The 22266-nt window shown below is 49.7% G+C and overlaps 1 protein-coding gene across 5 annotated transcripts in view; it reads left to right on the top strand.

Annotated features, from left to right (window-relative positions):
- Positions 1-20216, top strand: part of CCDC88C (coiled-coil domain containing 88C) — a 123705-nt gene extending 103489 nt beyond the window's left edge. For 2 of the 5 annotated variants that reach the window (XM_061181172.1, XM_061181173.1), the window contains 7 exons: positions 708-797; positions 2144-2382; positions 7319-7507; positions 11174-11242; positions 13468-13536; positions 14342-14631; positions 17975-20216. In XM_061181172.1, the coding sequence (XP_061037155.1) occupies positions 708-797; positions 2144-2382; positions 7319-7507; positions 11174-11242; positions 13468-13536; positions 14342-14631; positions 17975-18979 (1951 nt within the window). In that variant the 3' untranslated portion in view covers positions 18980-20216. Of the gene's footprint in view, positions 1-707; positions 798-2143; positions 2383-4988; positions 5351-7318; positions 7508-11173; positions 11243-13467; positions 13537-14341; positions 14632-17003; positions 17235-17974 lie in introns of those variants that run through there. The other 3 variants (XM_061181174.1, XM_061181176.1, XM_061181175.1) reach the window with 3 other exon arrangements.
- Positions 20217-22266: the final 2050 nt, after the last annotated feature.

The raw sequence follows: 22266 nt of genomic DNA, 5'->3' as shown, positions 1-22266 counted from the left end.
TTTGAAAATACAAACTGGTTTCCAGCATTTACAAGTCAGGAGATTTTGCTTCACAGTCTGAGTTTCTGGCTGCTCTGAAAAATGGGAAGGTCTACATGCCACCCCAGGCAGCGATCTGCTGGGGTGGCCCAGTTGTGCCTCAGTCCCCACCACCCCCTCTGGTTTTTCCAGACCTGCTTTGCTCCTTATCTTCTCTCTGGACCCTAAAATCTTTTGAGTTTGTTCCCATGGAAGTTTTATCAGAAACCCAGCATTGGAATGGGTCCAGGTCAGAGGTCTGAATTTGCTGAAATGACTTTTTCAACCTTGATGCCCACCCAACTCCCTGAGGGCAGACCTCTCCCACCAGCAAGGTATTGTTGATATGCACGCCCAGGAGCTGGCCTCGAGTCTGACCCTGGGGTGTCCCACATTCTGAATGACCTGGCCAGAGAATCCTTGCTTCCGAGCTTGGGTTGTCAGACGGTTATGGGTTTGCTCCCTTGAGTTCACTCACAGCTAGATCCTGGGTGCTTCAGCAGGCCTCTTCAAGGCGTTAGGGCTTCTGGACCTATGTCAGATGCTTCCATTCGCATATTCCCAACTCAGCGACCATGATAGTCATGAGCACTGTGATGTCCACTGGGCCAGGTTCCAGGCCGAGCTGGTGAGTAAGTTCCTTTTTTTTATTTAAAACTGGCTTGATTGTCTTTTCCCTCTCTCCACAGAGACAAGTTAAATGCCTTACGAAGACATAAGGAAAAACTGGAAGAAAAAATCATGGATCAGTACAAGTTCTATGATCCTGCTCCAAAGAAGTGAGTTGATTTAAGTTTCAGGGACTTGAACATAGAACAGAAAACCTTCCTTGTTCACGCTCAGGGTGAAACTTTTTGTAGGGCCTGTGTCTTCCACAGTGACAGATCACCCGTGTGCATATCCCTCCCACATCAGAAAGATTTTAGAATTTCTTTCAGCCCCATCCTCGTGCTTGTCCTGTGAGGGGTGGCAAATGCCAGCTGACCCTGGCGAGACACAGGCTTAATTGAGCCACAGCCCTTTTAAGGGGGCAGAGAGTCAGTGGTTTGGGAGCCATTAAAGCGGGATGGAAGGGTTGCCTTGTCGGCTTCTTCTCAGGATTTAACGGGGTGTAGAAAACCATGTTTCTGTTTAGGGAAGGAACCTTGGATAGGACACCAGGCCCAGCACTCACAGTCTTCAAACAGGGGCACCTTTTGGCCCTTATACAGATTCCTCTGGATTCACTGAACCCCAGGGCGGCTTCACAGACATGTCCCCTTCTCCAGAGGGCAGTGGGTTGCAGGGCTGGCTCCATCCCCCAAGACTGCCAGCCTTGCCCAGCACCGCTTCCCCCAGGAGTCGGCCCTGCACGTGGTCCTGTCCCAGCCCAGCCTCAAAGTCAGAATCACTGGGCATCCTTCAAGGCCTCTGTGTTGAAATCACACAACCACAGAATTTCAGAACATCAGTCTCAGCCTTCTCTTTGACAAATGGAGAAGTTGAGGCCCAGACGAGGAAGCGGAGTGATTTGTGTAAACACAGTGCAGTTCAGTTCAGAGCAGGGCTAGAACTCGGGTGTGGTTCTCTTTCTGTAACAGCAGGAGCCTCCATTTCCCATTAGCTACAGCTTCATCGCTTACTCATTAAATTCCCTGTTTTTAATTCACACGGCACACTCTTCCCTGCCCTCTGCCACCTCGCCCGGATTCCTCGGTGCCGGGAGTGGTCAAGGAATGCCAGCTTATTACGCTTACTGTGAACTTTAGCAGAGGATGAGGAGGAGTGTGTCACTGAAAAGGGCATTTTGGCAGAAAAATTGCCATCTAATAGATCACATTAGCAGAGCACTACTTCCTTTATTTCCCAAGATAATCAAGAGTTAACGGGCGTACTTGACGTTCTGTTTTCCCAAGAGACTAGTGTGAATTTCTGACCTGATACATGCTTCTAACTATCCCCGAGCGCATGCGTGACCGAGAGTTCTGTTCTACCTCCTGAGCCCCAAATACAATGGTCATGGTGGTGGTTACTGGCCAGCTTCCCAGGCTGGTGATGGTAATCCCAGCCCACATTAGGGCACCCAGTAACCTGCTGGAGGGGGCAGTGAGGGTTGATTGTGTCCTCAAACTCTACTCCTAACTAGGAAAAACCACTGGATTGGAGCCAAAGCTTTAGTCAAACTCATCAAACCAAAGAAAGAGGGTTCCAGAGAACGATTGAAGTCAACTACAGACAGTCCTCCCCGGCAGCTGGAGTCCCCGGACCCAACCTCGCCATCCGCTTCTCAGCCGCTCAGATCCCAGCCAGAGAACCCCGAGGCCACCCCGTTGGGCTCAAGCTGTGCAGAAGAGCGTGACATCCACAACGGGACCCTGGGAAAAGGTAGGCGGGCTCACCTGGCTGCAGGGGGTGGTCTAAGGGACCCTCTCATTGGACTGGGTAGAGGGAGATGGCGTGTGGATGTGCACACGTGTGTGTAAGAGCATGACGGGGGTGTGCTGTGTACACGCACATCTGCCTCCATAGGTGTGTTAATAACCAAGAAAATACAAACCCATGTCGAGCGAGAAGCATCGCTAATCCTGTAGATGGTGGGAGCGACTCAAACCAAAGCTGGTAACCACGCAGGCACCAGAGGCAAGCTCAGTAGCATATGTTTGGGGGTTTCCTTGTACGTGTCAGAGATTTAGAGTAGACTATTTCTGTAGGGAGATCTCCGGCGCATTTAACGGGCAATGTGCATATGTGCGATCTTTTGCAAGTCCACGTGTGACTCCAGTCTCTTTAGCACTTGAATAGGCAGTCAGGTTTTCTTCTCCAGCCTGACCTGGTCTTCAGTCTTACCAGCCAGGGGGCCCGGCTTACCTTTCCATGAGGGCTGTCATTTGGAGTCTGCCGGGGCTTCTGAAATGGATTTCTAGTTGAATGTGCTTTGTTCTGTCAAACTAAGAGGCTATCAATTATAAACTGCCCAATTACTTTATATACCACTGGCAGTCAAATGATGCAATGCTTTACCACTTAGAATTTTTATTATACTCTTGTTGAAGAACTCTTCTAAAAGACTTAATTAGACAGATTTTTGTGTACACACATAAAAGGAAAATGTGAGTAAAATGTATTGGTCATGGCAGTGACAATTCTGTCACAGTTCCATCTGGCCCCACTGGTGACCATAAGACACTGTGGAAGCAGCATCCTGATTTCAGTGATGTTAAGATGGGGCAGTGGGGATGTGCATCTTAGAATCGATTAAACACAGCAGTTACTTCAAACAAGGTTAAATTTCCAAACTTACTTTTAAATATCATTTCATGGATTATTTATGCCAAAACTGCAACCTGAATAATTTAAATTTTTATGAAAGACACCAGGACTTTCTGAATATCAGGCCTATGCCTGAGAGCCACACACTCTCCGGGGTGGTGGCTGACATTATAGCACTAAGGGCCTGTGACAAGCCACCCTCTGAGTGTGACATGTGCACAGCCTTTCAGGAGGCCACATTCACCACTTCAGGTACTGCTGTGTCACTTTCAAATGCACAAAAGAAAATGCATTCACACACACATTGTTTGGGGACTAATGCTTGCACTCACGTTCTTTACAGGAGGTCAGATTAGGTAAAAGGCTCTTGTGCAGGTAAATGATAATGAAGCTTAACATTGGTTTTTATCTAGAGGGGATCTGTGGCCCCAGGTTTTCATTTTGACTATTTAAATGTTTTGACATTTATCACCTCAATTTGTATTAAAGTTGACTTAATTAACTATAACCAGCCTAATTGAGTCAGGGAAACTTTCAGAGGAAAAAAATGCTTGTACCCATCCATGAATGAGCAAGTCAGTGATGATTATCAATAACGGCAGCCATGCATTGGGTGCTTTCTTTGGGCTCAGTATCTTGTCAGCTAATTTACTTTATCTGCCTTGGGTTTAGTCCTAACTACCCCGTGAGGTAGGCATGATTAATCATCCCCTTTTCAGAGCTTAGAAAGTGAGGTTTGACAAGGTGAAACACTTGCTGATATAGTAAGTGGCAGAACTTGGATTCGAACACAGGTCTGTCAGCTCTGGAGCCTGAGCTCTTCACCAACAGGTGCACTGCCTGCAGTTAAAGCTGAGCCAACATGCTGCCTAACCAGGGGCCCCAGCAGAGCCATGGGCCCCAGCATCACATAAAGTCGGTCCCTTATCCTGTGGTGTGAGCATTGGCCACCAGGTGGTGCTATAGAGGAAGAAATAATGGAGGTTCTGGTACCAAATTTAATTCTGAATCAGAAATTGGATATACTGGTTGTTTCTGTATGACATGTTCAAAAAGTTAGACCAGTTGTCTGCTCTGATAAGACTCTGTGATTTAAAGGTCATGAATTAGAAGATGCATAGGAGATCTAAAAGCATATAATAATTCTTGGTGTTGAGGGCTTTGGGGTATGAAAAAGAGGTACTTTCATGATTTTTAAACTCATCCTGCCAAAAGAGGTTATTTCAGATATACAAGAATTATTAGTGAATACTTCAGGTAGACTGTTTCATTACAGCAGGCCAGAAATGTACTGTGTAGCATGTGAGCCAAATTGTCAGGGAGTCAGTCATTAAAATGGATGAGTAAGAGAAGCCAGGTCCTAAATTAATAAACATTCTTATTTAATAATTTCACCCTTTGAAATTGAAAAATTGTCTAAGCCCTTCGGCTCCTTGAGCAATATGTAATTCTCTTCACGTGCTGAGTAAGTAAAGTGTTGGCACTAAGATGCCACTAAATTAATTAAATTGAGGCAGAGCATAAGTGATTCACTGAGTCCTGATTCTGGTCTTGTCGTGGCTATTGTTTCCATCTTTCCTGGGCTGGACAGGATTCTGATTTCCTAAGTACATTGAGCTAATTTAGAGTCATTTGTTATTATTCATTTCATTTATTTGTTGTGTTTGTTTTTTTTTTTTTTTTTTCCTTCCTCTCGGGTTATCCTGGGGATAACAATTTAGCAACTCAGCGCAAAAAGAGTCCCTTTTTGAGAAGCAAAAGCAAGGACAAAGACAAGTCTCCAGTGGCCCACCCGGCTCTCTCTAAACACCTGCGGTTCTGGTCTTCCTCTGACATCCCATCCTCTCCTAATGAGCCTCTCCCTTTTTCAGAGATTGGAGATTTCTAATCCTTTTCTTTTACCATGTGTCTTCATCGTGTATCCTCCTTCATTTCTGAAATTCAAACAAACGAAAACAAACAAACAAAAAAAAACAGTACCTAAAGGCCAGATGACCTATAGCGGACCCCTCCTCCTGACCCCAGTTCCAAGCCAAACTTAAAGTAGCCAGCGTGGATTCTGATTTCAAAAGAGAAGATGAGTTGCCACACCCTCTGGACCGTTTCTCCAGTACAGCACAGCTGTAGGGGAGCCTCGGGACATCTGTGCACAGGTCCTTGGGCCAGGATGTCCGTGCTGAGTAAGTCCAGGGGCCGTGTGCTGCCCCCCTTCTCTCGCACCTGCAGGCTTTTGTCACGCCCGCGTGTAAAGCAGAGCTGGTCTGTTGTCGCTATGTTTCCTAAAATATACAGCCTCTGTCAAGTGAGTTTTTTTAAGACTTACCTTTAAGCATCTAAATTTAAAACCGCTGCCCTTTTCTCCTCTTTCTTTGTCAGAGCCCTGAATTGTTGGCTTTTGCCAGTAACGTCCTTTTTAGAGGTGCTCTATGTTTTGAAGGATTTATTGTGCTCCATTCAAGCGTTTTGAATAATTGCATCGATGTTGCCCAGCCAGAGTTCAGTCCAGAATGAAGTTTTATGACTGTACTGTCGTTCTCTGACATCTTGGATGCTGAAGTGAAAGCAGCAGTGGACAGAAAGAACATCAGCATGCCAATCACACCCAGAGCGGGGGAAAGGCTGGTCGATAGAGGCCTTTAGCTACTGCCGTTTTTTCTGTCTGCAGTCATTGTTGTACCATCTTCATGATTTTGGCCACATCTTTATATCACCTATGTGGTTACTTACATATTTTCCCTTGAATTGACTCACCGTTTCCACTTAAATTTATCCTAAAAGGAAAGATTATTACCTGTACTGTAAATGGAAAACCAGTACCATAAAAATAAGGTAACTATAAAAAATAAATACATACATATTAAAATGCTGAAGTCGGCTAATGTGGCAATGACTTCATCTCACGCGCCCTGCCTTGGGAACCCTGGGCTGCTGTGGTCCTGGCCTTCCAGGCCTGTCCTCCGAGCATGCTGCTGGAATGGTGCTGTTTCTCTGCTGTTCGTGCTAACTGTGTGGTCATCTCCGCCTCCCCTCTGCTCCTCATTTTAACCTCACCTGTTGGATGTCTGTCCCATCCATCCCACCAGACTTGAGTCTTGCTTCTCATCAAGGTTACCTTTCAAAATCCAAATTTTACGTTGATTTCAAGTCATAAGATTTAGGCGCTTAAAACTTCACAGTGAGTCCAGACTTGGAGTGACGAAGGGGCAGACAGGGTCAGGTCCGTGGAAGAGGCTGGAGAGGGGCCGAGATCCTGACAGTGGTCGTGGCTCTGTGTCTGCAGCCTTGGGGGTGTCTAGAGTGAGACAGTATGCAGAACAGCCCTGTCTTCATGCTAATAGGAACTCCAACTGCATGAAGTTTTGTCTCATATTTGGAGAGCCCATCCCCTTTCTTATTACTAGATAGTTGGAGGGTTTTTTTTTTTTAATGTTTTCATATAGGATTTTATTTAACTTTGACAAGAGTATGTCTTCATGGTAGAAAATTTAGAGACTGCAGAAAAGCATAAGATACAAGGTAAAAATTCTTCTTGTAGTCAGTCTCACCATACAGAGATTAAAGACTTCTTACCCTATTGTTAAGGTGACGGTGAACTTTTTTCGCAGATTATAAGTGAAGCCAGTTGGCAAGTTGCACGTCCTGGACCTTCAGGACCTCAGCCTCAGATCCGAGTGATGCTGAGCAGACATCGGCCAGGATCTTTTTAAATCAGGGATTTGAGTTATATACAGTGCTATGCAGCAGGTGTGCTCTGTAGTTAATATGTTGGACTTTTACCAACATTTTGTTTGTCCTCTTGAGTTTTTCCTTTATTTCCTCCCAGCCAAAATTTCAGGGCTCACAGTTTGGCGCATCATTGGAGGTGGGCCCTCCGACACAGGCCTGTAGCCAGGGCCCTCCTGTTTAAACCACAGCCCGGGAGGTGGGCAGCTCAGCTTTTGTACCTGTGGTCCATGTGCCCTGCCACCCCTGCTTCTAGGCCTCCGTGTGGTAGCCCAGCCTGAGCACAGGATTCTGCAGCCCCGTTTCTCAGTGTCCTTCTCTGCCCCAGGTCCTGGGGACCTAAAGCCAAAGCAAGGGTCCCCGCACAGAGACAGCCTTGACCGCAAGGATGCCTCTGCTGACCCAGCCATGAAGACCTGGCCCGTGGAGCTGGGTCCCCGGCCCTGTTCGTCCTCAGCCATCACTACAACCCCTTCCAGCTCTACCCCCATCTCGCGGCACCCAGGCCGCACCAAAGGTGAGTCGTGGGCCCCTCTCCTTGTCCAGAAACGAGAGGGCCGAGCATCTGGGGCTCAGGTTCCTTCCTAAAGACCCCAGGCTCTCAGGGCCAGGAGGGGTCTCAGGCTGAGAGGTGGTGAGCAGAGTGGGTAAGCTGTGGGCTGGCTCTGGCATCACACAGACACGGGTTCAGGCCTCAGCCCTGCCTGCCAGCTGGGTGGGTGACTCTGGACAGACAGCTTCACCATCTAGAGGCCTGATCCCAAGCCACTGGTGGGAAAGCCCCGGGGCCCACTCTCACCACCACCATGCAGGACGTGGTGGCACCAAGCAGCTCCAGAAGGGAGGTCCAAGTTTGGGCTAAAAGCAGGTAGCCTCCCGCAGACCAACCTGGTAGAAGTCTGGAGGTTTACTCTCTACGGAGGATACACAAGAGGGTCTCTGAACTGGAGGTCGGTTAGTAAAGTGGAAGGCAAGTTTCCCAAATGAAAAACAAGGAGGTTGCAGGGAAGGCTTTACAAACTGAAGCTCTCCCAGGTTGCCAGTAGCCATGTGTGTTCACATCTTTAGATGTGAGATTAAAACATTCTTCCAGTCATCTGATCAGCTTAAGAAATTCCCAGTTGAATGTCCCCGTCAGATCTGGCCAGGTGAAGCCCACGGACACCTGAGGAGAGCCTCCAGTACCAGAGACCAAAACCAGTGTGAGAGGCAACAGAGTAAACAGAAGCACGGAGATGAAAGCTTTACGATGCCCGTCATTAATATAGTCAGAGATGAGCCAAGCTGTTGCACCCATGAAACAAGAATGGGATGCTACCAAAAGAGCAGTCAGGGGTGGGTGGAGCAAGCACTGGGAAATTTAAAATATGCCAACAGAGAGGAAAAGATAAAGCTTAAAACCAAAAAAGACATTCTGCTGATAATGTAGTGATATGAAGCTATCCAAAGAAACAGCTGAAAGAACGGAAAGTGATTGCCTCTGGGGTGTTAGAAATTGGAGAACAAGAAGTGGTTGTTATTTTTCATAATAATACCACCCACTCGGCTCTTGAAACCAGGGACTTGCACAACCTTGGTTTGACAAGCAAAGCAAAGACAGACAGGGTCCCTGCCCTCGTCCCAGTTGCTTACAAGTAGGAAGCCCCCCTGGAGAGAAGATGAGTTGGGTGGGCACAGGGCACCCGGGCAGTCTCTCCCCACTGCTAGCCAGACACTGCAGGCGCAGTCACTTACTGTTGGATGTCAGTGGAGCCATGCGTGTGCTGTCTGGAACGGGCATGCTCTGAGCCCGGCGTGGCAAGGGTGTCTGTTGTCCACAGTCATCAGTCTCCCCTGGTTTCCTGGGCTCTGGGGTACAGAGGCCCTGCCTGGTCTTGGGAAAGAGCTGGGAACACCATCTCCCCCCAGTGTTCCAGTGGTCTGTGTGGCTCAAGGTCCAGCCCTCCAGGCTAACCCTGGGCTGTCTCAGTCTGGACCCCATCCCTGAACCAGAGCCCAAGCCTGGAAACATCACTGGCCAGTCACACGTCTGCAGAGCATGCATGAGGGTCCATCAACACTGCAACCCCAGCACTGCCCACGGCGATTCCCTGGCAGCCCAGTTCTCACACTCTGGGTAGTCATCGCCAGTGGGCATGTAACCATCTCAAAATGGACACCCCCACCCCGCCCTTAGAATCAGCATTTCTTTAAATAAATCTAGTTCCTTTTAGAGCAGAATTTAATAATCAAGATCTGGACACTACAGAGTTGTCATTACTTTTAGACCCTTTCAGTAAAGAAAGGACACATAGATATTATGAGTTCATATCAATATTTCCAATTCCAATTTAACATTACAGGGATTTTTTCTTTCATTTCATATGCGTGTGTCCTTTTCTTACACAGAAGTCTTGTCTCTTGAAACATCTACTTATTTTTCCTGAAAATACGCAGTAATGGTAAAAAAATTATATTACTAACAATAAAATTACTAAGTGATGTTTGTTTTCTTGTAGTTCTTTTAGTTCTGAGATTATATCTCACTAAGAATGCACAGAGTTTTATATTCAAAATTCACTGGATTTTTTTTCTCTAGGTGATTATGTTAGCAGTTTGATATGCAGTAAGGTTCATTTGTTTCTGTTTTCAGTGTTAGAATTTTTTCTTTTTAAATTAATCCTGTTTTTTAATACATAAAATATTTATGTAATTTAAAGCTAAATTATGTAGGAAGGCATGCTTAGATTTCTAAGTCTCACATCTCTCCCTTTCCATTCCATTCCAAAATCACCCTATGGATAACCTTTTTTTTTTGGTTCCTTGTTTATACTTCCAGTGTTTCTTTTTTGCAAAAATAAATAAAATAATGCACCTTGATATTTTTTTTCGTTTAGCCATATATCATGGAGATCTTCCTCATTCTTTTTAAGAGGCGCATAATAATTAAAATGGTGGTATGACAGTTCATTCAACCAACCAGTCCCCAGAGTTTATCCCTAGAAGTAGAATTGCTGGGTCAAAGGACAAATACAGATATGCTTTTTCTAAATAAGATTCCATATTTTTTAAAAGTTTTCCAGAAAATTCTGATATTAGCCAGGTTTAACGACCAATAACCTACATATCACTAGCCATGTTATACTGTAGTAATCAAGGCAGCAAGTTTTCATTAAGCCACTACTTTGAGTTGGGCATTAGGGGAGAATTCAAAATGTAGGATTCTCCTGCCTTCAATGAGTTAAAAAAAAGGAGTTGTCCCACCCTCATCTCCAGGAGACAAAACCTGCAAAGGAAGCAATTAGATCATACCTAACTTTTAAAAAAAAATTTTTTATTGGAGTAGAGTTGATTTACAATGTTGTATTCCTTTCTGCTCTACAGCAAAGTGAATCAGTTATACATATATCCACTCTTTTTTAGATTTTTTTTCCCATATAGGTCATTACAGAGTATTGAGAAGAGTTCCCTGTGCTATACAGTAGGTCCTTATTAGTTACCTATTTTATATATAGTTGTGTGTAAATCATACCTAACTTTGGGTATATCTCACTGCCAGAACTTTTATAATAGGAATTGGGGACAGGGGGGAAACCCTCTTGCCATTTGGTGGGACCCAGGGTCTACTGTCAGAGAGAAGTGAGCAGGCTTGAGGCAGAGGGCATCCGAGTCCCTCTCAGGGAAAGGGCAGTTGCTGGGTGGCCTGTGCTTCCAGGTCTATTTCGGGTGAGGAGCTGCTGCGCCAGGGCTATTTCCAGGGAGTCAGCCTCTCCCCTTAGGTGCTGGATTCTTTCCTCTGCCTTCCTCCCGCCTCCTGAAGACAAGTGTGGTCTCCAGACCAGAACTGCTGGCACGGCCTGGCCTTGGAGGCTGGAAGGCGCTCCCCAGGGCTCTAAATACTCACCTCCTTTTGCTGTGTAATCCTTTGGCCAGATCACTGCTTTAGTCTTCAAGTCCCTGTCACTGCACAGGCGGAAATGGGATTTGAAGTTAAATCTAACAGGAGTCGGGAGTGAGGGCTGTGCCAGCAGGAGGCGTAGGGGGAGGGATGGAAGAGGCACGTCCACGCGTCCCTCCCTCACCTCCAAGGACTGGGCGCTGCCGTGGCTCAGGTGCCAGTCAGAGGTGGCCGTCCGGCACAGGACCCCGTGTTTCCCCGTGGATGTTCCGGGACCCCTGTATCATCACCTTATTTTCACCACAGGCTATAATTCTGATGACAGCCTCTGCGAACCATCCCTGGAGCTCGAGTTCGCTCCCCACAGGCAGTACGGTGAGTGGTCAGTGCGATGTCCCCTTCCGCCTGGGTTCTCAGTCTTGTTCTTATCAACAGTGCTTTTCCTTTAAGCTAAGTCCTGTATGGAAGTCCAACACACAAAACAGGTGAAAGTGAAGTTGTTGTATGAAGTGGGAATGGGGGGCCCACAGTTCCTCCAGGCTCCTTCCTTGCCCTCCCCAGGGCCTGAGCATGTGACTTCTGCTTACATACCTCCAGTGACGGGGAAGTCACTACTTATCAAGCATCCCACTTCTGGAGACTTTAATTCCTTTTGCTTTAAAGCACCCCTCGTGTTTGCCAGGAAGTTCTGGTGACCCACACAGGGAGCGTTGATTTCAGGAAGATCCGTCACTGTCCTCACTTGGATTTTAGTTGCCCAGAGTGGCTCCAAGTTATATTTAGCCTTAGAAATTGTTAGAAGCACTTGCCGTTTGATTCAGGCATATTGTAAATTGAGGCAGAAGGGAAACCAGGAATTATACCAACCTTCTCAAAAATTATAAACAGCTTTGGGTTTTTTTTTAATTTTTGCAAAAAACAGTCATAGAAGGGTTGGAAGGTAATTCTTTAAAAAAAAAAAAAACTCAAAGTTTACATTGAATTCCGTTTATTTCTGATCGACAATAAGTGTTATCTCTACCCTATCCATTGTCTTAAAAGTATTGTGATACAAATACAGACATTTCCAATTGACATGAGTAAAGACAGGCTCTGTGATGAAACAGTTTGACACAGGGCGCCCTTAGGTCTTTACATTGAGTGGTGGGTAACACAACAGCAGGTATCTCCTGCAACGTTTGGTAAACCTGAGTAGCCCAATTTATGCTTGTCAGCTGACCAAAAGGGTTTTCTTCCTAAGTATTCTGATTCCTTGAGCTTCTCTTATCGGGAAAAAGAAGGGAAAGGGGTTTTTGATGCAATGCTTAGATAAACAAAAGTGCTTTGGGGTCCCATTGATTTATATCACAATTTTCTTTTAGTGAAACTTATTTCCTTTTTAAAGAGGGATGTGCTTTTTCAAATTTCACATATTCCCTTCTCAAAGAGAGGACTTATTCTGCTTTTATACCATGCACGAAAACCATGTATTTTTTGGCTCGGCCCCAAACCCTGTTTGCTAGTGTTTTCCAGATGCCTTCTATTTGCAGAGAACACATCAGCACTTGGGAACTGGGTGCCCTAAAGACCCAGAAAAACAAAAGCAAACTTGCAGGCAGGAGGGGAGGTGGCTTGTGAATAGTGCATCTCCAGTTCTCAGTGCGGTCAACACCAGCTGTGTGCTGGGAGGATGCAGAGATGACAGAAACACAGGCCCCGTCCCCCAGGGGTTCACGGTGCAGCAGGACAAACAGTGACACAGGGCAGGCTGATGAGGGCCGTGATGCTGAGTGCTGCTGGCGGAGGGGACCCGGAGAGGTACCCTGCAGGCCTTGAAGACCCAGCCTACCTTGTGCCGTGTGGGCGGGGTCCCTCCCTGGTTATTCACCCTGGGATCCAAGAGCCGCCACCGCAGACCCGCTCAGGCACAGACAGCAGCCGGGAGGGCTGGTTCCCTCCAGCCCTTGTCACCATAAAGGTCAGGTTTTCCCTTTGGGGCAGATGTGAATTTGACATGGGTGAGCCGAAGGACAGCAAACAGCTGGGAAAAGCAAGTGCTGCCTCTCCTGCTGAGGGTCCCAGCTCCCACTCCCGGGATCAGGGAGCTGAAGCCACCTGCACACGGGTACACACTCCCTTGCACACACATAACACACGTGTGCACACACTGCCGTTTCCTGGCTCCCGCCCTCACCGAGCTGCACTGTCATGGTCTAGGCAGGAGATTTTCACACGTGTTCCAGAAAGCTCTGTGCAGTAATAGGGGTGGGCATTCCCACCCCAACCCTTGGCTCACCCAGAGCAGCCGGGTTTTTTTTGTCTGCTTTTTCAGTTCTTCATGAGATTTTCTTTGTTAACAAAATTGTTTTAAGCCACAGCCCTAGACCTAATAAAAAAAAAAAAATACCATCGGCTATCATTTCTGGACGGTCTGCTGGGTGCCACGCCTGGCACTCAGGGAAGTTAGCTCCCCTCATGGGAGAGCACAGAGGATCCCGAAGCCTGTCCTTCCTGGGGGCGCTCAGCTTCACTTTGGCACAGAGTTACTTAGTTTCATAGTTTTTCTCAGATGAGATGGTTTACCGTCGGCCTTTAGGTTATATGTTGGCGTTTCCTTTCAGCATCCCGGCCGGGGAGCTTGGAGAGCAGTAGAAATGCGTCCAGCGACAGCTCACCTCTTAACCTGAAAGGTGAGCCGGCCTTTCCTTCTGGGCACTTTGCAGTGTATGTGGATCTTTGACTCTGGGCTTATAGTATATTTGTAATTTTAAAAATACAGTTCCCAAGATCCTCCATGCATTCTGCGTTTGCATTCCTAGGCCACATCACGCGGTTTCAAGTGAAGGCCCGGAGTTTGGATGGATTGGGGTTCAAATCACTTCACCCCCTCTGACAGGCTCTGGGCACCTGGGAGAGTCACCCATCCTCTGAATCCGAGTTACTTCGTCTTTAGAATGGAGAGAGTGACGCTAGTTCCATTCCACTGTGGTCAGAGAACATAGTGGATGGCTTTGATTCTTTTTAAGTTTTTTTAAGTTTATTTTATGGTGCAGAATATGGTCTGTCTTAATGAATGTCTTCTGTGCATCTGAAAAGAATGTGTTTGCTGTCCCAAGACCACACACCCTTACGCAAATCTTTTCACTTCTCAAGAGTCCACATGACCAGCCTCTAAAGAACACCTGGCACGTAGCAGGTGCTAAGTAAACCATTAACTATATGAACAGACAAGAGCTAATGAGTGTGGTGCCGTATAGATCCTAACAATTGAAACTTCAGCAGAAGCTTTCCACTTTTATCTCAAGTTACTTTGTTCTGAATTCTAAGCATTCCAGAGTGTTCTTAACATCCAAAATCCCAGGCTGGGAGAAGCGCGCCCTGGGTTCTCAGGCAGCGTCCTCTCTGTCTTAAGTGAGCTGGGGCCAGCACAGAGCCCCCCTGGAGACAGAGAGGGGGACTCACATGTGTTCTCTGTGTCGCCCGCCCCGACCCCAGGTTCCTCCGACCAGCTCCACGGCAGGTCCGAGAGCTTCAGCAGCGAAGACCTGATCCCCAGTAGGGACACAGCCACTCTGCCGCGGGATGCCAGCACCCCGGGGCGCACTGCCCTCAGCCGCCATGAGTACCCCCCACCCCGGAACGGGCCTCTCCCCCAAGAGGGCGCCCGGAAGAGGGGCGCAGCCCAGCCCCATGGCGGGGTGCGGCCCTGCTCAGCCTCCCCGAGCAGTGAGATGGTCACCCTGGAGGAGTTCCTGGAGGAGAGCAACCGGGGCTCCCCTTCCTCCGTGAGTGGCCCAGGGCTCAAAGGGACACAGCGAATCCCTCTTCCTTTGCTATCTCCCCAAACTGGGACAGTAGGCAGAAACCGTGGCAGCAAAGTCACAGAAAGGGATGGGGCGGGGGTGGCGTGGCCTAGGTGCAGGGCTGCTTGGGTGGGGAGCAAACCCACGAGCCAGCAGATCCCTGGGTGCCAGCAGCCAGCCCCAGGCCTCGGAGGCTGTTTCTCCATCTGTGAAGGGAGTGGGCAGAACGTGGTGCCGGCATGGAGGGCAGGGATGCTGTGCGCCCCCCGCTGGGAGCTTCTCGAGAGAAGAGTGACCAGCACCCCACTCACGGAGTTAGCATCTCACGAGGTTTTGTGGCAGAGCTCAGAATGCCCACTTCCCCTGAGCCTTCACCAGCAGAGAGCAACAAGTTTTTTTCTATAAAGGGCCAGATAGTAAATATTTCAGGCTTCCCAGTCCAGACGGTCTCTGCTGCAACTACGCGACTCTGCCGCTTTAGCGGGAAAGCAGCCACAGACCAACTGTCAATGAGTGGGCATGGCCATGTTCCAGTAAAACTTTACTTATGGACATTGACATTTGAATTTCATATAATTTTCACATGTCCCAAAAGACTGTTCTATAAAAAAAATTTTTTTTCAATCATTTAAAAATGTAAAAACTATTCTTAGCTCACAGGCCATACAAAAATGGGCAGCAAACTGGACCTGGCCCGTAGCTCTGGTTTGCTGACCTCTGTTCTGCAGCTCTAACCCCCAAACATCACCTGTATTAGGATTCCCTCTGCTGTCACCTTTCCAGCGTCTCCATTTAGCTTTTCTGAAGCTGCATGTCTGTCTTTTACATACTCTGTCTAAATTCAGTCCCATGAGCTATTGGGTTATTCGACAGATGACACATATACTGTCTTGCAGTGGAGACCTTTTAAGGTTTAATGCTTCAGTGATTCTATCTCATTTCCCTTAAACAAATAACAGTCGAACTTTCTCTAGCCATATAGTAAACTCTGTGACCCACATTAATGGGTCACAGTGACACAGAATACAAAATATTTGTTTGGGAGATATTTATTGAGCAGCTACCGTGTGTTAGGCAGTATGCATCGTGCCTGTGCTAAAAAAAACAAAGCAAACCAGTTACTGGGCAAATTTCTATCGCATACTTGCTAGGTGCTTGGTCTTGTGGTTGTCTATGTATCAAGCACTTACTGTGTGTTAGAAGCTGGAGAACCCAAGGTGGGAAAGACAGAAAACCTGCCCTCCAGAAGTTTACGGTCTGATGCAGCGGGTCTTAAACTCCAGCGTGCATCGGACTTGCTTGGCAGAACACAAGCTGGACCCCAGAGTTTCTGAGATTTTGCATCTCTATGAAGTTCCCAGATGACGGTCTCCCTGTCAGTGTGGGTCCAGGCATCACGCACTGAGAAGCACTGATCTAATGGAATAAACAAGAACGTCCAGAAATCAGGGGTGCCTGCAACTGGATGGCTCCTCTTCTCAGTCCTTTTCCGATTATGTGCCGGTCCCCGTGAGTTTCCTTGCTCTGGGCAAATCTCAGGGGGTGAGTCCTAAGCGAGGCGCACGGCCCCTCCCCACTCAGCTCAGACCTGTCCAGATACTCACTGCTGCTCACCTGCCCCTGTTGGAAGCTGATGCTCACCCTCTGAGAGCCCATCTGCCCAGGTGCTCACCCCCATAGCCCCACCTGACACCCCTACCCTCTTCTGAGCAGGCCTGGAGAAGCCACCCATGCCCCCCTTTCCCAAGCACTGATGATGCTGGGGGGAGGGGGTGTCACAAGATGGGCTCCCTGGGTGGCCCTGAAGGTGGGTGTTAAAGAAGTTAGAAGTGTGCAGAAAGGGACCAGGAGGTGCTGAAAACAGCTGCAGAGTCTGACAGCCGTGGGTTCTAATCCCCAATCTGCCACTCTCTAGATGTCTATCTTCTATGACTTCAGTTTTCTTACATATTAAATATTGTTTTAATACAACCTTAACCCTTACAAGGGTTGCTTTCAAAATTAAACTAAGTTTTTTGCGATTATACCCCTGGTTCCTGGCACAGCACCTGGCGTGTGGGAGGCACTTGATAAATGGTTCTTGTTCATATTGATAACCCAGGGTCTTACTGCACACACACGCCAAGAGTGAGGCTGCCAACTAGCATGAAACAACAGATTGCACCTCTGTCAAGTTGAGCACCCAGATGTTGTCAGGGGCCAGGAGTTGTTGGCAAGTGGTTCCTGAGCTGCTGACCCGTCCTGAGGACTGATGCCCCCTGACAGGTCACAGAGGGCTGGGGTCTCATTGCAGCAGCTCTCGGCCCCTGACTCTCATCGCTGATGTGAACTCACTTCCCTTCCCCTTTTTGCAGCGTCAGCCTCAGGAGAAACCTCTGCTTGGCTGCTCTAGGCTGTGAGGTGTTGGCAGAAGGCTGAAGTGAACCTGAACACGGCCATCGGCCTCTGGCGGCTCTTCCTGTCCCCACGATGGTGGCAAAGGACACCAGTTCCCTGGCCAGGGGAAGCCCAGCTAGGTGGCAGCTCCGTGGCAGGGGGCAGCCGCTTGAGGGGGACAGTCTAGAGGGCTGGGCCACCTCCCTCTTCTCCTGGACGGTCGACCTTTCTGGTTCCCACCGCCCTCCCCCTCCGCCTTGTGCCTCCTTTTCCCCTTACTTCTCACATTAGGAGAAACATGTGAGAGGCAGTGAGGGTCCTGAGTGTGGTTGATTCTGGCGTTTTGGGAGCTGGTCTTGTTTCTCTTCCTCTCTGTGGCCCACAGTAAACCCCTGCAGTGTGTCTGAGCCTGGTGGGCTGACGAAGAAGGTCCGGTCCTGCCGGTCAGCTTTCTGCCACTTGCTCTGCTTGGTGAAAAAGTGGGAACCAGGTTGAAACAGTTGGCCTGACCCTTCCATAAAGTGGATGAGCCTTGTGGGAAGTCATTTCCTCTCTGGATCTGCTTTCTTACTTGTAAAGTTAAGGGGCTACTTGGGAATTCCCAGGCGGTCCAGTGGTTAGGAGTCCGCGCTTCCACTGCAGGGGCCACAGGTTCGATCCCTGGTCAGAGAACTAAGATCCCACGTGCCACAAAGCACGGCCAAAAAAAAAAAGAAAGAAAAAAGTTAGGGGGCTACTGAGTGGCGTCTGGGTCCTCTCCCTGATGATCCGTGTATTGTCCCAACCCCTGACCAGGGCAGTGTGTATGGTGGGGAAGTTAGGCCTTCAACAGGCCGAGCAGGAAACTTCAGTCCTGGCCATGCGGGCGGCACAGGGGACATCCTGGGTGGGAGGAGGGGTCTCCAAGGCCCCTCTGGCCCTCACTCAATTCTTCCTCTCTTCCCTGTAGGACGCTCCCAGTTGCCGGGATGACCTGCTAAGTGACTATTTCAGAAAGGCCAGCGATCTCCCGGCCATCGTAGGCCAGCCAGGCCCACCTACCAGGAAAGAAGGGGCCAAGATGCCCACCAGCTTCGTGGCCCCCACCATCAAGATGCCCATCACCACCTCCGAGGGGAAGCCGCTGAAGCCCGGGCAGTACGTGAAGCCGAACTTCAGACCCACTGAGGCCGAGGCCCTGCCCAGTGCCCCCCAGAGGCAGGCCCAGCCGCCCCAGAGCCTGTCCCTGGGCAGACTCCGGCAGGCCGCGATGCCCCCTGCTTCCCACACGCCCACTGGCCGGAGTGCATCCCTGAGCCGGGCCTTCAGCCTGGCCTCCGCCGACCTCCTCCGGGCCAGCGGGCCAGAGGCCTGCAAACAGGAGCGAGGGGGTCCCGAGGCCTCGGGGGGCAGAGACACAGGCAGCCACAGCCTGCAGAGCTCCACACCTCCCAGCTCCCACAGCCTGGCCCGGGAGCGGACCCCACTTGTGGGAAAGGCTGGCGGCTCCTGTCAGGGCCCTGGTCCCAGAAGCCGGCCACTGGACACGAGGCGCTTCTCTCTGGCTCCCCCGAAGGAGGAGAGGCCAGCTCCCCTGCAGCAGTCTGCCACATCCCCAGCCATCGCCGCTGGAGGTGGCAGTGGCAGTGGCAGCAACTCCCAGTTCCAGCACTGCTCACCTGCTGCAGCCCCGGCTGCCAGGACTAAGCCCCAAGCCTCCCTGCCCTCGGGAGAGGCGGCCACCATCGCCCCCGTCCGGGCGGGGTTCAGCCCCTCCGAGGGGGACGGGGTCCTGGGGCAGGGCCACAGCGAGGGCCTCCCTGCCAAGGGCCCGGGCAGGTCTCCCGACCTGGCTCCCCATGGCAGCCGGGCCTCCGAGGACTTCAGTCGTGGGAGCAGCTCGAAGAGCACGCCGGCATCCCCCGAGCCGGCTGGGGACCAGCAGACCGTGTGGTACGAGTACGGCTGTGTGTGACTTGGCTCCTGGACCGGCAGCTCCTAAACCTTAAAGCTACTGACGCACCTGCTGATCACGATGGCTTCCCCCGTCTGCCTGTGGTGCCAGGAAAGGGCTTTACAATGAGGAAAGGGTTCCCGTGCATTTCTTCTGTTTGTTTTGTTACTAAAACACCGTGCCAAGCCCTGAGAGGGTTGCACCCTCCCCCCGGTGTGTAACGTGTCTTCTGTATCTGTAGCCTCCAGCAACTGGTATCTTTTGAACAAATCCACTTTGGCATGGGGACACTCAGAACGCAGTGACAAACTGACCCCAAAGCAGACACTGTTTGAGCGCGCCCCTGTAGAACACTCGTTTGCAACCTGCTGACCTCCACTGAAGCATGTGTGTATATGGGCGTGTGCACACGCACATACACACACTCACAGGGCTGAGCCCTGGTGGCTCTGGAAACTCTACTCCCCTCCCAAAAGCCATTTGATCCTAGGAGAAGCCCCCACTGGCCAAACTACAAAGATCTGGAGGCCCTTGGGTGGACCCCAGAGGCAGGCTCGCTGTTGAAAACCAGGCGTGCTGCCGTGCCATTGCTGGGGTCCCAAGCGCTTCCCTTCACCCCAGAGCCGAAGCGGCCTTCCATGCGGGCGGTGGTGGCCTCAGGTGTTTGCCTCCCCCCTGCAGCCAGCTCCTGGGCTCTACAGGGTGGGCTCCGAGGCCACAGGGCCACCTGCCTTCCCTGACTCTTCTACAAACACTGGATCTGGGGGGCCGGGCAGAGAAAAGCCCACCCAGCAAGTGTGCATAGCGTACAGAGGGGAGGCATGTGCAGGAGTGAGGTGCGCCTCGGTTTACAACGTGGCTGCAGTGTCCCCACTTCCCTGTCTCAGGTGAGATGTTGATTTATTATTGCTGAGTAACTTCTCGTGGTAGAAACCAAATCTCTTTTAATATATTACATATGTATGTACACACATGTGAAATATATGTACTTTGAGGGGATCTATTTATGTTCCATGGGGAGTCATTCTTTCCTATCAGGAATCTCACCTGCTGCTTTGTGTATTTGGTCAGATTCCTGGCACGTTTTGTTTCCTGTTGTTTAGTAAAGGTGCTCTTCCAGGGATGCACTAAACCTGGTGATTTTTTTTTTTTTTTGAAGATTTTTTTTCCCTTTGATTCAATATAAGAAAGAAATGGGAAGCTAAGATCAATTTTAGGAGTGCTTCGGGTTGTGTATTAAATAACCATTCATTCTGGAACACTAGGACAGAATTGTAATAAAAGGACATGGAACAGTATTGAGTCCTAGTTTTCCTCACTGCACATTATGGCAGCATTGACTAGGCTCTGGGGCCTCAGGGTCCCTGCCTCAGTACCAGTCACTGGAATCCACAGCTCCCTTGGCCACTAGGTCATCAGAGAATGTGGAGGGCAAGGTTGTTCTCTTTACAGCAGCTTTTTTCCAGACTTGAATTTATTTTAACTTAGTGTAAATTGAATTCTGTTTTGATATGGGATTTGTGTCATGGCAGGAGCTCAGCTTAAAGTGGTCCTTTGGATTTTCCCAAGGCTACTCTACTAGGAAGTGCCAGACCTGGAATTTAGACCTTGGGGGCCTCAGATTGGAGGCTTACGTCAGATGGAGGGAGGGAAGGAGGAAGGAAGGCAGGCATATAAATATCCACACATGTCAAAATCTTTCTTCTAGTAGATTTCTGTCCAGCTGCTGCCTCAGCGTCTCCTTTGCTTTCTCACCAGACTTCTTCGAGAGGATCTCCTCTTGTCTCCTCACCCGTTCTTTCCCGAGCCTCTGCAATCTGGGTATCTCATCACTCAGCAGAGCTCCTCCAGCATATGAACAGCGGCCACCTTGCAGGCTTCATTCCCTGTGGCCTTTGCAGCATTTGACCCCTGGCCAGTCACCCCTGGGAACTCCCAGTCTCTGCCTCGTGATTCTCCCCCTTGTGGGATGGCTATTCAGCCCTCAGACTTGCCGGCCCCTCGTTCATTCACTCATTCCTTCCACAGACAGTCACTGGAAGCGTCCTGTTTGCCAAGTCCTAGGTTGCGCCTTCGAGACCTCTCCCTCCTTGCACCCCTCTGGGGCTGGTCCCACCCTGCTCCCAGAGTACTGACTGCCCCTCAGAGCCCCTGCCTGGACAGCAGCCTTCCTCAACTCCTCTCCCTGGCTTCTCCGGCGACACCAGCTGTCACACAATCACAGATGCCTGTGATGCGGGCCTCATCCCTCCTCTCTTCACATCCCACATTTTATAGTTCACATCCTGGACCTGAGAATGTGTCTGGAATCTGGCCCCCCTTGTCTTAGCCAGCTGTTCTCATCCTAGGTCACACACATACCCTTAACCCTGGGTTTTGGTAGTAGCCTGCCAACCAGTTTGCCTGCCTCAGGCAGCTCAGCCCTCATGGCACCTCGGGACGTTCACCCAGGTGACCTCCACACCTGCCACACCCATCCCTTTGTGGCTTGGTCCTTTGGCTCACCTCAAGGCGCACCCAGACTTATCACTCCCTTCTCTGCCCCAGACAAGCTCATACACATCCACAACTTTCATTACAATCTGTTCCCAGAGGCTCCAGATGTATCTCCAACCCCAACCTCTCCCCGGAACCTCCAGATCTGGTTCCAGCTTGGATGTCCCGAGACACCACCAACGCAAGGTTCTCAACACGCAGTTCCCCGTCCTCCCCCCATCTCGTCCCTTGAGACAGTGTTTGATGTCCCCCACCCTCCTCCCCATGCCCTATCCATCACTCCATCAGCTGGCTCCAATTCTGACACCTCACTCGCATACACAGCCAACCCTACGCAATGGTCCTCCTGGGCAGTACCCCGGGGGCCTGTTGCTGAGGGGGGCAGCCCAGATCATGCCCCTCCTGAGCTCCCAGGACCCACCTTCTCTGCACTGGCCTGGGAGACACATGACCCAGTGTCTGGGAAATATCCAGCTGGCCACTGGATATTCATGCCCACAGCTCACCAGTGAGTTCTGCCTGGAGGGAGATTTTGGATCATCTGTGAGACAAGAGGGGCTCACCCTGCAGAGAACATTAAAGTGAGGAAATTAGCATAGGACAAATCTTATGAAGCACCAGCCAACATTAAACATCCAGCCAAAATGTTTATCAACCAACCTGGGGGAGGGAATACACACATACACACACACACACACATATTTACGGATATAAAAGATTGTGACACAGAATTTACAAATAAGCTATACGATATATGAAATATATAATACTTTTTATTGTAAAATCCATACAGCCGATTGATTCTCTTAGAA

The sequence above is a fragment of the Eubalaena glacialis genome, chromosome 2 (assembly GCF_028564815.1).
Source record: "Eubalaena glacialis isolate mEubGla1 chromosome 2, mEubGla1.1.hap2.+ XY, whole genome shotgun sequence".
Lineage (NCBI taxonomy): Eukaryota > Metazoa > Chordata > Mammalia > Artiodactyla > Balaenidae > Eubalaena > Eubalaena glacialis.
Note: the sequence above shows the minus strand (reverse complement) of the source record. Positions and strands in the feature narration are given on the sequence as shown.